The 14,183-nt window shown below is 40.4% G+C and overlaps 1 protein-coding gene across 2 annotated transcripts; it reads right to left on the minus strand.

The window, feature by feature from the left end:
- Positions 1–6,893: 6,893 nt before the first annotated feature.
- Positions 6,894–10,339, minus strand: LOC121796721 (phosphoinositide phospholipase C 6-like). 2 transcript variants are annotated; one of them, XM_042195510.1, is made up of 10 exons: positions 9,694–10,339; positions 9,308–9,504; positions 9,069–9,204; positions 8,758–8,976; positions 8,457–8,674; positions 8,234–8,351; positions 7,848–8,000; positions 7,574–7,660; positions 7,128–7,411; positions 6,894–7,000 (listed from the first exon to the last, which is right to left on the minus strand). In XM_042195510.1, exons 1-10 carry the CDS (start codon positions 10,078–10,080, stop codon positions 6,979–6,981), a joined length of 1,821 nt encoding a protein of 606 aa, XP_042051444.1. In that variant the 5' UTR covers positions 10,081–10,339; the 3' UTR covers positions 6,894–6,978. The 2 variants fall into 2 exon arrangements, with proteins under 2 accessions (XP_042051444.1, XP_042051447.1); XM_042195513.1 differs by lacking the exon at positions 6,894–7,000 and having other exon boundaries at positions 7,049–7,411.
- Between the last annotated feature and the right edge of the window lie 3,844 nt (positions 10,340–14,183).

A 14,183-nucleotide genomic window follows, 5' to 3' on the forward strand; every position in this document is an offset into this window, starting at 1 on the left:
GAGACCGATGTGCCGGCGCATGCTGAGGAGCCGGCGGAATTTGACGAGAACTAAGCTGGAACTGAAAAGGAACCACCTGCACCGCCTGCGCCGCGAAGGAGCAGGCGTCACCGATAGACCACCCCACCTGACCAGTTAGTTTTCTTTTTATTTTCAGTTTTTAGTTTTCGTACTTTAATTGTTTTTTAGGTAGTATAATTTGTGTTTGTGCGCAAACCCCATTTCTAACACTTAGCCTATTTAATAGTCTAAGTGTGAGAAGTAAAGGGTTGTCTCTTTGGCGCATGTTTTCTGTGTTTACTTGTTTTTTTTTTTCGTAAGCATGTTGGCCCACACTTAGCCCATTACATGGTCTAAGTGTGAGGAGTTGTGTATATAGTTGTTTTGTTTTTGTTGGTTTCTGTTGATTTGTAACTCCTCCCACTTAGCCTATTGTATAGTCTAAGTGTGAGAAGTTTTTAGTATAGTATGTTTTGTTGTGTTTTGGTATGTCTGTGTGTCGGCCATACTGACCATTACCTTTTTCCACTTCACAGCCTCATCTGGGGCAGATACGTGTGAAGTGGGAGGGGGATTGCACTGGCCAGTATGACATGTGTATATGTGAAGTTTGTGTTTGTGTTAATGTCTTGTTAGGTCTAGTTTTTTTCCTTTTGTGTGTTGATTGGGCTTAAAACTCAACTGTCCTGAGCTGACGATGAGGGGAATTGAGGGAGATACGACATGCTGGAAAACAGAAACTACCCCCCTTAGTACCTCCTAGCCAGGATAGATGAAGCAAGTATGAGGGAAAAGCCCATCCTTAGAGCCAAACACGAAAGCCCTCTTAAAATGTGAGTTATAAGCTTAAAGTGGAACCACTTTCCACATATTTAGAAAAAAAAAGAGAGCGGCTACCACGAACTACCTAAGATAAAGTGACCACGAGTAGCGAACACTGAAGGCAGTAGGAACCCCCCCCCCAAAAAAAACCACCTTTAGAACCCATTTTCTTAACTCTTTGTACCCAGATATACACCCCTAGCCACTGGGATTGTGTGTGCAAGGAATGAGACGATTGGAGCTTACTGGCCAGAAGGTGTACAAGAAAGCAAAATCCAGCTGGGCAAGAAAGTTTGGAAGAAAATCGACCAGGGAGTTATCCCAGGTCCACAAAAAAAAGAAGGTATAAGGGTGGCGAAGCCACAAAAAGAAAAAAAAAAGAGAAGAATATGAAGAAAAATGGTCAGAAAAGTTGACCACAAAAAAAGAGAAGAATATGAAGAAAAATAGTCAGAAAACTTGACCACAAAAAAAGAAAGAGAAGGAATAAGGGCGGCGAAGCCACAAGAAGCTACTGACCAGTTGGAGATCATAGCCAGAAGCGCCAGCCAAGAGAAGCAACAACCAAGAGCCCAAGTGCACACAGTTCCCCCACCTCAATAAAGCATAAATTTTGAACATAGAGCCTTAGGAACATCCACCCCAAAACATTACAAACCAATAGCCCCGTTACAAACCTTTAAGCCCTTCAGTAGCTACCTGTGAGATCTAAGTCCGAAGCAATCGTGGTTGAGCACTTTGAGAGAAATGCAGTCCTAACATTCCTGGTAAGGTATGAGTGACCGAGTGAACCTAGTGTTTGGCCGAGAGGTGTGGGCGATCCTGACAAGCGGATATACTGACTGGGAGAGAAAAGGGGGGCGGCGGAAGTTCAAGGCTGTCTAAGGCCGGATTGCACCTGATCCCGAGGGGAGGGATGGTTGAAAATATAGCCCAATTACTGTGTTAATGTGTTTTAAGTGTTTTAGTTTTCTTTTATGTGTTTGTCTTTGTTATGTGTTTTTCTTTGCGTCGTAGTTAGAGTCTAGGGTAGGATAGAGTCGGTCAGGGGAGTAACCAGGATAGAATTCGACTTACTTCTTTTTGTTTGTTCTTCACGCTTGAGGACAAGCATGTGGTAAGTGTGAGAAGTTTGATAAGTCGTATTCTAGGCCTTGGTTACTGGTCAGTATGATGTGTGTAATTGATTATATCTGCAAAACAGTTGCCCAAAGTGTGCAGGTTGAGTGTTCTAGCCAGTAGGCAAAAGCTTCAAATACTTCAGGTGAAAAGGGCGTCAGGACGATTACGTACTGACCAGTATACATGCAAAAATGGCTCGAGATGGAGAAGAAGGATAGCTGGGACTGATCAACCACAATTAAGGGCAAAGAAGTCATCTCACCACAAGGTTTTACCCTAAAATCAAGGGTAAGCCTCCCTATAAAAGGAAGCCACATGGAGAGAGAAAAAGAGAACTCACATTCATCATCATCACTCTTAGGTAGAATTCTCTCGGTAGTTCAGTCTTTCAGCCCAGTCCATAGTCTCGTTCCTCGCCACAGCCATGGTCACTTGAAGGTCAAGAAGTTCCCGGAGTTCCAGACGTTCTCATCTAGTCAGCAAGATCGTAGTTAGAAGTTCCATCGCCCGGCGTGGCAAAACACTTTTATTTCGCTTTCGTAGTTAAATTGCTTGTTTTTTCCTTACGCTGGATCTTTGTTTGCTTTTGAATTTCACTGCCTAGAAGTACTTTGTTTGAAGATCCGAACATGTTTTATGCTATGAAGTTGTTTTCTGTTCAGTTTATTTCACCGATTTCGTTTCCTTCTGCCTAGTTAGCTTGGATCTAGAGTTTCTGGTCGTTTTGAGTATCGAATCGTGTGTTTTCAGTTCGTAGTTTATTTCTTCGAGTTAGCATAATCTGTTTACGTTTATTTCATAGAGGTTTGTTTCATGCAAGGTGCAGTTACGTGTTTCCTGTTTTCTTCCATGCTGATCCATAGGCGGAATTTCAGTTTCGATGTTTGATTTTCGATTTGGAATCTTTGATTGTAGATCTGTGTTCATGAGTTATTAATCTGTGTTTTAATGGTGCTGAATCTGGTTTGTTTTCTGATTTTAGTTTGTGTTTGTTGGAGAAGATGATGTCCATATCCAAGTTTGGGACCACTTTTGCTTTTTGAGAACTTTTTACTTTTGTCCTTACCTTTCAGCTGCTACTTTTCAGATCTGCAGGCCCAGTCACCTAACTACCACTACCTTCTGATATTCGGTTTAGCCCAAAATAGAAATCCAGTACCTTTCGAATATTTTCTGTTTCACCATGTTCACGTACACAGCTGCATATCAGAATCCTCTCACACCTCCTAGCCAGTAGGATACCACCTTCAATTTCTTGCCTAGGTAGAGACTTAACCCAAGCGTGGTAGCTAACCAAAACCCTCCAGAATATCACCACAATCACTCCAACCGTCACCATCTCTGTGGGATTCGACCCCTACCTTCACTATACTACCCAGTAGAAGAGGGTTGAGGAATTATTGATACCAGGTTTTAGGCTTAGCAGGGGATTGTTTCATCCTGATCAGTAGGATACACCCTTTGCTTGAACGACACCTACGCAAACCTGCTCTTTCAAGCTGCGAGATTAATCTACTGGTTGTAGCTACAGCCATGGCCAGAACCGCTTAAGGAAGAGGAGCCTCCTTACCCAGGACTACGTCCCAAGGAAAATAAAAGGATTCAGGGGATGGCCAAGCTCAATCGTGAAGAAATCAAGGAGGGAGAGACAAACTCTAGCGAGAGTCCAAGTGAAGCTGCAACCATATCGGACACCCAGACTAGCCCTACATCATCGTCCTCACTCAGATTCAGCACAGACGACGAGAACGAAGTAGAGGAAGGTTAAGGGAAGAAGAGAATCGTTCGGACGTTTGAAGAAATCGTCTTTGAAGTGATTCGGGAGATGCACGAAATTAAAGAGAGGGAAAAAAGAGAATCAAAAGAAACACAAGGAGCTGGGGAGCCGCTGCAAATTCCTACGGAGGGGGCCAGCAGGGAACCCCGAGAGGACCCCATCAGAGAAATCTACTATTTGACGGGGACGGATGAAGAGAAGACAGCCGCATCAGATGACTGGAGGAGTCGGATGGAGGACACGACGAACTTATTAATAGCAGAGAATGCGGAACAAAACGCAATGCTGAAAGCTCAAAGGGAGCAAATGACCAAGTTGGTCGACCTGGTGGACAGAGTGATCTCCTGGATGGAGAGGGAGACTCAATCCTAAAACCAACCCTCACCGGCGGTCTCGGCATCAGGGCAGGATAAACCCCAGCTGAACGTTCCGGATTCTGACCTTGCAAGACCATCAAAGAAAAAGGAAACCCACCACTACCACCACCCAACCACCCTCTGCACTACCTGCCTCATCTGCGGCCAAGAGGACTAGGCTGACCAGGCACTCTGGTTCCCAAGGGAGCCAGAAAAAGAACTAAACTAAACGAACCAAGTAAATTTTACGTTTTGGTTCGCATTTTTCACTTTTTAGCTTAAGCATGCTCTTTCTGTTTATAAATATGCTCTTTTTTTGCATGTATATATGATGGTTTAAGATATTTTTTGTTGTGTTCTTCTCCCAGTTAGCCCACTGTATGGTCTAAGCGTGAGAAATTTATGTGTAAACATGGTGGTCTATTCCTTATGTTGATATATGCTGACTATGCTTCTGCCCACCTGTTTACTTGTTTGCTGTTTGTTTATAAGTGTGCTTCTCCCACTTAGCCAAGTGCCTGGTCTAAGTGTGAGAAGTTTGTCTGTTCTTGTTGATATATTTATGTTTGTACATGTTTTGTTTAACCATCCCCCACTTAGCCCATTGCATGGTCTAAGTGTGAGAAGTTTCTCTGTTTTTCCTTCATGTCATGTTGGTTTCAGTTTGATTTATTTTAACTTCTCCCACTTAGCCCACTGCTTGGTCTAAGTATGAGAAGTTTGTTCTTCTCTGTTGTACACAAAACAGCCTGTTTTCCACTTCATCGAATTCACTTGAGGACAAGCTGTAACGAAGTGGGAGGGGGGAATAGTGGTGTAAGTAAAAATATTAAAATTTCATAAATAATAAAATTTCATAAATTTTTTTGTAGATAAATAAAATTAAATATATAAATGATTAGTTACACAATATTAAAAACTATTAAACTCTATGTATAATTATAAACTCCTATATTGTAAAATATTAGTGATTGTAAAAGCATAATTAAAATATAAAAAATATAAAATTAAAATAAATTATTAGTTTGGTGGAAAAAAATTAAGAATTAATGTGTACCAATAATTAATGTTCACATTAATTCAAAATGATCACGTGGTGGAGTGGTAAAGGAGTTGATATTTATAGATGAGGTCATGTGTTCAAGCCCTAGCAACAACAAATTTTAAAAAAATATTTTGAAAAGTGAAAAAATTCAAAAATCAGTTTCCGATTCACGGTTGGAACGGTCCGACCGGCCGGTTCTATCGGTTCACGGTGATTCAGCATGCTAGTGGGTTTTAAGAGTGAATCAGACCGGACTGCCTGATGGTTTGCGGTTGAACCGGTTGAACCGGCTGGTCCGGGTCCGGTTTTTAAAACACTGGTATTGCCGTATTCTGAATTTCACAGGTTGCGCAAAGGCTGTGTTGTACACTTGCTGATGTTGCTAGTCCCACATGAATCTTGATACACCTAAAATCTTATTATAATGTTCTTTATCACTCTTGAATTGTCTATTCAACTTCTTCTGGTAAACTTCCTAATCATATAAATTAAAATAAAGCAAGAAGCTGGAAGTACAACTGGTAGGGATTTTGTAAACGAATCAGCTGGATTAAGTATATTAAATTTATATTGTTAATGGTGTTTGTTGCGTGGAAAAACATTATTTTATGCTAAAAGTCAACAGCACAGTCACTAATTGTTTCTAATATTTTATTTTGATCATCTTTGAAATATTATTTGTATTTTAATTTATCTCATCACTATAAAACTCCCTCCAAAAGAAATTGAAATTTAAAAGTAAGATGTTGCGTTAAATTTATAAAAAAATGACAACTAAGTCTCTTAATATTAATATCTTAAAATAACAAAAGGTGAAGGTTGTCATATACGAGTGAGAGATAATGCAATATTTAAATGATGCTACCTTCCACGATAAGTGAGACGGTAAGTGATTCGCACTTTTTGAGCACATGATGCTCGTTCCACAGTAAGTGAGACGATCCGTTTCACGGTAAGAGATGCGCTCTTTTTGAGCACATGATTTTAGGTAGTGCTGATCAGTGATTACATAAAGAGTGAATAAAGTAATAGCAGAGAAATATAGGAGAGATAATAAAGTGAGAGAGATAAAATGTGTTGTTGTTTTGCCAATAAAGGAAATGCATCACGTTAGTTGGAACGGTTCAAAGAGGATACGGCTCACTTACCGTGAAATGGAGGGAGTAATAGAATAGATATACTACTACTAGCATATTATAAATATGATGCTTCTTCCTTCAAAGGGCACTCACAATGGTGGCCGATCGCGAGGGCCTAGCGATTGGCCAACCCATCACCTCCAATCGGCTCACATTGTGGAGAAGGAGCCGATCGCCACTCACCAACGCCTTCGCTCCATGGCCGATGATACGCCTCAGCCGATCTGCCATCGGCTCTCAATCAGCCCCGAGATAGGCCCCCATTGTGGGGCGCCAGGGCCGATATTCAATTTTTTTTAATTAATTTATTAAATTTCTTCTCCTATTATAAATACCCCACAATCCCATTCATTTCACACACCCACATCCTTCTTTACTCACCTTTTTCTCTCACTAGAAATGTCTTTCAATTTCTCTTCCGGTTCATATTCCGAATCCGACGCCGGCGAGAACAACCAAATCATTGTTTGTATTCTTTTTTCCAATATTATAATATATCGAAGAATTAATTTATTATGTATTTTAATTTATATTATTTAGACATTGACATTAAAAATAAAAGAAAATAGTGCTGATGTAGAAATGAGATAGGCCCTGTGAGATGGGCTCCCACTGCAGGGAGATGGGTTGCTGACGTGCCAGGAGAAAATGAAGATAGGCTTTGAGATGAGCTCCAGATTTAAGGCCTCCATTGTGAGTGCCCTAAAAAGGCAACAATTATTGTACAAACGGATTGGATCTGGACATAACAATCCTTGTGTGAGACCCAAAATGGAGCTTAAGCATATGCCCAAATAAAAGTTAAAAAATAAATAAATGAAGAAACATGTATACAAATTTCATAAAAAAATGCATTTCATTCAAACCTAAACCTCATAAGAAGCCTAACAGATTTGAATTTTCGACCCTTCTTGTCGTAAAGTGGAACTGCTCGGATGCCCCGTCTCAGCTCTGACACAGGTATACATGTCTGCCCTCCGAAATCATCCTTGTCCGATCTATCATACTCACGGACTTCTATCCGTAGGAGAGCTAGCTCCGGGACTCTTAATGGAAAAGTGAATTCCTGATCCCAGTAAGGCGCCCAATCGTCTTCTATTATCCTCGTTTTGCTCTCTGTGGTGTCTAGTGGCGCACCAATGATGTATATCTGCACACAACATTCTATCATAGCTCACATGCTTCTAGTTTCAACAATTTGAAGTTACATACGACATTTTGTTGAAACCATTTAGATCTACTGACTTATTTTTGACACCTTTAATCACTATTAACTCATCAAATCATATGCTAATATGAAATTCTTGGTTACCTTGGTGTAGAAGTCTGGTGGTGAATATGTGTCAAAATGCGTGTGGCTGAAATCCAAACGCCACCCATCTCCCATGTACACAATTACCTGATAATGAAGGCGCAGATCGATGAATAGGAAATGTTGTACGAGTATCTACAAGACCTAAATTATCAACAGGCTCTCCAAGCAAATTAAAAATGCGTCCTAGAATTATAAGAAACACTACCACACAGATTTCACCCCTATTAGGTCGAGCTACCTAGAAAATTTTGAAAAAAATTCGAGTCAGCACCTTTAATGTCACCCTCACGGGCCATGGCAATTTGGGATTGAAAACATCGCCCATTGAATTCTTGCTCATAAGCAAATGTGGTTTCTTGAGATAACCGCAGCCTCCATTCGCTCTGAAGAATCCATGCATCATCCAAAGGGCTTTTCCGTATCCCTATTATATCAAATACAATTCAACTATTTCAGCAAGAAACTTATGGCTACTGTTGTTGGCAATTGAAACATAAAAATGAATGTAACAATATCCTATATCGGTGTACACCAAGACCTTAATCCATAAGTCTTATGGGCCCCTCCTATCACCAATTGGTTTTAGGATGGAACCCATGGATTTCTATCAACTGTAAAAACAAAAAATAACATGCATCCATAGTAAACAAAACTAACCTGCATATTAAATGCAACCATTTGCGCCCCATGCATCCACGCGATGATTGGACAAAAGTTTGATGAAGTTACTCGTGTGCCCTTAGGATACACCCTTAACAAGTGTTTTTGGGTGAACCTACAACATGTTTTCAAGTGGGAACATGTAGCTATGATAATCATTGGTTTGTAATAGAACACGAAAGAATCAAACAAAATACACAATACATGGATGAAGTGTTACCTCACGATGTCACTAGCATACAAGGATGTGGCCCTCTTGAGTTCGTGCTCGCTCAAACTAAGCCGTCTAGCTCTGTCAATTCTGAGTCTTAGCACCTGCCTCAAGCTCTTCTTCTTGGCATTACCGGCATGAATGGCGATAAGACGTTTGTACTCAGGTGCTGCCACATTGCCCCTACCACAGTTGTCGTAATCCTCATAATCACTGTCGCTTTCTTGCTAAAAAGAAAGAAATAATGTTTGTTAGCACCATTTTTCTTGAAGCAATAAACAGAATAAAACTCTGTTTATCGATATTTGACCTTGTCATCTGCTTCAAATTCAGCTTCAGTATCGTCATCAGAATAATCTTTATACTTTGGTGAGGAGGTTTCTCCTTCCTCGTGATTGGATCCGAGATACTCCTTGGGTGGCTTTGTTGAGAGCATAATCTTATGTTTCAAGGACTCAACTGTGGGAAAGTCCTCCACGTATCCTGACTCGGGGCAATACAACAAGTCTCCAAAAATTCGTATTGCCATCTAAACAAAAAGAAACGGAGAGTTCTCATAAACAGCCATATCATGATAACTTCAAAAACTTGCAATGTAGGAAGAGAGAAGGGCCTAATTACCTCCGCCACTCGAGCTTGGAGCTCTGGATTGAGATGATCTTCTAACGTGATTATGACCGGGTAAGGTGACTTAACAAAGGCGTGCTCTTTTATAGACTTGAAGCATTTGATGAGTGTCACTGGAGTTGTAAGCGTCCTGCCAAATATTCCTCAACAATCAAAATGTGAGGATTTTGACATCACTAAGTGATCAACAACATTTGCAAATAGAGGGATGTTAATGTAGAAGCTTACCGTACCTTCCATGAAGCACCTGCACGTTATCTTTGGACGAATTGGGCCATAAATCGAGCTCGATTCCTCTCACACCGTTCTCAAGAGCTCTTACAATAGCGGTTTCGCTACAGTCACTGCTCAACTGGTTCCCGGTTAAGTAGGAGTTATGACCTGTATATATGAAATAATGATGCAACGGAGCAGTCATGTCATGGTGTACCTGGAATTGTTCAAATTGCCAAGGTAAATATAAATTGTTACAACTTGTATAATTCCTCAAACAAACTTGTTCATTTCTACTTTTCACAGTTTCACAAATTTGTAAATCAAATTGTAGCATTTCTTCAAATTCATAAAGTTAGCCAAACACGGCCTAAAATAGAATTAGGGATTTTGAAATGAATAAGACCTGGGGATTGATAGGGCCATTGAGATCGTCTTGAAATAGGAAGTAGAAGAAGTCCTCAAGGGTGAAATTGAGGTTCTTCGTCTCTTGGTGGTGGTGGTGGTGGTGGTGGCGACGGTGGAAGACGTGCTGCATAATGTCCTCGACGCCGACGGCGGTGCAATTGGAATCCTCCTGGTGCTGGACCATGAACTTGAGCAGTTGATCCGCCGTCATCTGCCCCCCTCCCGCAGTGTACCGCCAGAACGCCTCCCGCACGTCCGGCGGCGGCCCCGACTCGCTGATTTTGAACTTCCGGTTGAAGCAACCGAACATCTTGTAATAATTGTAGCTACCCATTTGCACCACTGATACATGATCTGCGATTATGTATCTATAATATTTATCCATTTGGATTGCCTTTTCTCGCCGCCATTCTCGATCGAGATCATGTAACCATGAATTGGTTAAATTAAAAAAATTCCAATGATGAAAAAGAGGGAAAAGATATGAAATAATCGATTAATTTAGTTTTGTTCGTGGATGTTGAGAATGATCACGTAACCATGAATTGTTAGTTACTGGGGAAAAAAAAGGAAAAAGATCGATGGAAATGTAGTTTTGGGAAGAAGAAAATTGTGGGAATTGGATTGAAGAAGAAGAAAGCTAAAACTAGGGACAATGTGAGGTTGGATCGTTGTTTAATGCATTATAATTATAGTAATTACAAACAAATTACTCCATTAATTATCACATTTTTGTTTACTTTTATGCGTATATATTACACTACTATTCTTAAATTTGTTTTTTTTGTTGAGTATATATTTTTGGTTCAATCTAAACAGGTAGGTAATGCATCTTCCCTCCATCTTTTAAAACAAATTTTGAAACATGATTTTTTTATTTATTAAGAGTTGGACTACATTTTAGGTCGCATGCTTTATAATAATTCATACGTCTCTAAACTTTGAAATGTTGGAAATATAGTGGACTTTACATTGACAACCCTTGCTATTACAAAGAACACAAAGCTGGAAGGTAAATGTAGCAAATAAATTACAACGAAAGTAAAGAGATGCAAACTATAGTATTCTTCAAGTCGAGTCGAGGTATCCCTCTCTCCGCAACACGAAATACGCCCCGGCTAGTGCTCACGGATTGGCGTAATGTCCCCAAAGATGAAACGACTTTCCTCCTATCGAGTTGAAGCACCTCAAACTCGTAGGCTCCGGCGAACTTGAATTGGAGGCGAGAACCGAGCTAGACAATGCTCCTAGAATGCCCACTAGAATGCTTAAGTGATGTAGAGAGAAGATTTGTTTTTGTTGTGTCTTCTTCTCCTCAAAACAAGCCTATTTATAGGCTAGGAAACACAAGTGAAAGGTCTTGTAATAAGGGCACCTCATAAAGGTTACACCATGTGAAAAGCCAAAGGCCTAGCCTTTTGAAATTATCACATGTGATTTCCTACAATCCCCCACATTGGTTAGAGCGCTGCAAGCTCAAACCAACACTAGACATGTATGCATGTATGCAGACTCTTTTGCTCAGTTCTCAGGAAACGATACTGTATTTGGAGAGGTAACTTGTGGTTTTGAACCTTCCATAGTCAACACTATCGGACATACCGGCGGACTAATGGACACGATGCCTTGAACTATTCCTCCTTGGTGTATGCCTAGTCAATAGCATTAACACAATATTGTCTCAACTCCATCAGTTCTCACGTTTGTGTCCGTTTCGGCCGTGGAACACCTCTTTGGAATTCATAAGTGACTTACTCACACGAAGCGGCCTCACTTCTCACTTATATAGGTGATTCTTTCATGAGTATCCTGCCATACTGCATCTCCTTGAGATTTCAAGAATCATTAAAAGTCAAAAGACTTAACCTCTTACCACCTGCAGGTTACAACACTCAAAGTTTTCTAAAGAATGGGCGAAGATTAAAAATCTTCTAAGTGTTACAGCTAGATTTGTATAGCTTCGTTTTCCCATTGAACCAATCCCATGGGATCTCCAATCGTATGGTTGGGTTACCACTATACTCATCTTTTAAGATGTGGTTTTCAGTCCCATTCCTTTTAGCAATTTATGCATTTGATCACGGTTTAAACCTTTTGTTAACGGATCCGCTAAGTTATCCACTGACCTTACATAGTCAACTGTGATAACACCACTTGTGATCAATTGTCTGACGGTATTATGTCGCCGACGAATATGTCGAGACTTACCATTGTATAAGCCACTGTGTGCTCTACCTATAGCTGCTTGGCTATCACAGTGTATCACTACTGTCGGCACTGGCTTCTTCCAACATGGAATATCTTCTAGGAAGTTTCTAAGCCACTCGGCTTCTTCCCCTGCTTTATTCAAAGCGATAAAATCAGATTCCATGGTGGAACGAGCAATACACGTCTGTTTCGTTGATTTCCACGAGACAGCACCACCCCCCATAGTGAACACATACCCACTTGTAGAAAATGAGTCTTTTGAATCAGAGATCCAATTTGCATCACAGTACCCTTCAAGTACTTGGGGATATCTTGTGTAATGCAACCCAAAGTTAAGAGTATACTTCAAGTATCTCAAAACTCTACACAGAGCTTTCCAATGTTCCTTACTTGGGTTGCTCGTAAATCGGCTCAACTTGTTTACAGGACAAGCAAGATCAGGTCGAGTACAGTTTGTGATAAACATCAAACTTCCTATGACCTTTGCATACTCTTCTTGAGCAACAGAATCACCCATATTCTTGCTCAGATGGACATTGAGCTCCAAAGGAGTCCTTGCTGGCTTACAATCAAACGAGTTGAATTTCTTAAGCATTTTCTCAACATAATGAGATTGCGTTAAGGCAATTCCCTCATTAGTCCTTAATATTTTGATTCCAAGAATCACATCAGCTAGACCCATATCTTTCATATCGAAATTTCTTTTCAACATGTTTTATGTCTCGTTAATAATGGCACTATTGCTGCCCATTATCAACATATCATCAACATACAGACACACAATAACAAAACCGTTATCTGTGTTCTTAATGTAAACACACTTATCGCACTCATTGATAGTGAATCCATTTGCCAACATCACGTTGTCAAATTTCAAATGCCATTGTAATGGTGCTTGCTTCAACCCATATAATGACTTTACCAGTTTGCATACTTTACGCTCTTGCCCAGGCACAACAAACCCTTCTGGTTGTTCCATATTTATTTCTTCTTCCAGATCACCATTCAGAAATGCAGTTTTCACATCCATTTGGTGAATCTCAAGATTGTGCAAAGCAGCAATCGCTAGAAGCACCCGAATGGAAGTGATTCTCGTAACAGGTGAATAGGTATCAAAAAAGTCATACCCTTCTTTCTGCTTAAAGCCTTGGACAACTAGGCGAGCTTTGTACTTATCTATAGTACCATCAGGCTTATATTTCCTTTTCAGAATCCACTTGCACCCTAAAGGCTTACAGCCTTCAGGCAAGTCTACTAACACCCAAGTGTTATTTCTCATGATGGATTCAATTTCACTGTTGATAGCTTCTTGCCACCACGCCGCGTCTGGGCTAGACAGAGCTTCCGCCAATGACTTTGGTTCGTCATCAAACATAAAAGTTATGAAGTCAGGACCAAATGTTTTAGCAACCACGTCTTGGTTCAACATCCTCAGGACTTGACCTCGTCCTTTTTGAAGGATTATAACTAGTGGATTCATCCATCATTCTTTCACTAGAACGATCCTCTTGCCTCTTGCAAGGGTATACATTCTCAAAGAATATAGCATTCCTTGACTCAATCGTTGTTCCTTCAGCCACGCCAGGCACAGCTGACCTATGGACTAGGAAACGATATGCACTACTATTAAGTGCATGGCCAATAAAGATGCAATCGACTGTTTTAGGGCCTATTGCAACTTGTTTCGGAAGTGGCACTTCTACCTTCGCTAAACACCCCCACACTTTGAGGTATGAATATGAAGGTTTCTTCCCTTTCCACAACTCATAAGGAGTCACGTCCCTATTTTTAGTGAAATTTTATTCAGGATATGATTCGCTGTTAACACAGCCTCCCCCCACATGTTCTGGGATAAACCAGAATTAATCAACAGAGCATTCATCATCTCTTTAAGTGTTCGATTTTTTCGTTCAGCAACTCTATTTGACTGGGGAGAATATGGAGCCGTTGTTTGGTGAATTATACCACTTGCATGACATAATTCTGCAAACGGGCTTACATACTCACCACCTCTATCACTTCGAACACACTTAATTCGAAAATTAAGTTGATTTTCGGCTTCATTTTTGAAGTCTTTAAACGCTTCAATTGTCTCATCTTTACTTCTCAATAAGTGAAGGTAACAATACCTTGTGCAATCATCTATAAATGTGATGAAGTAATTTTTACCACCTCTAGTTTGCACAAATTTTAAATCACATACGTCTGTATGGATTAACTCTAGAGGTTTTGTGCTCCGTTCTACCGAGCGAAACGGTAGCTTGGTCATTTTTGCTTCAA

The sequence above is a fragment of the Salvia splendens genome, chromosome 1, assembly GCF_004379255.2.
Source record: "Salvia splendens isolate huo1 chromosome 1, SspV2, whole genome shotgun sequence".
Classification (NCBI taxonomy): Eukaryota; Viridiplantae; Streptophyta; class Magnoliopsida; order Lamiales; family Lamiaceae; genus Salvia; species Salvia splendens.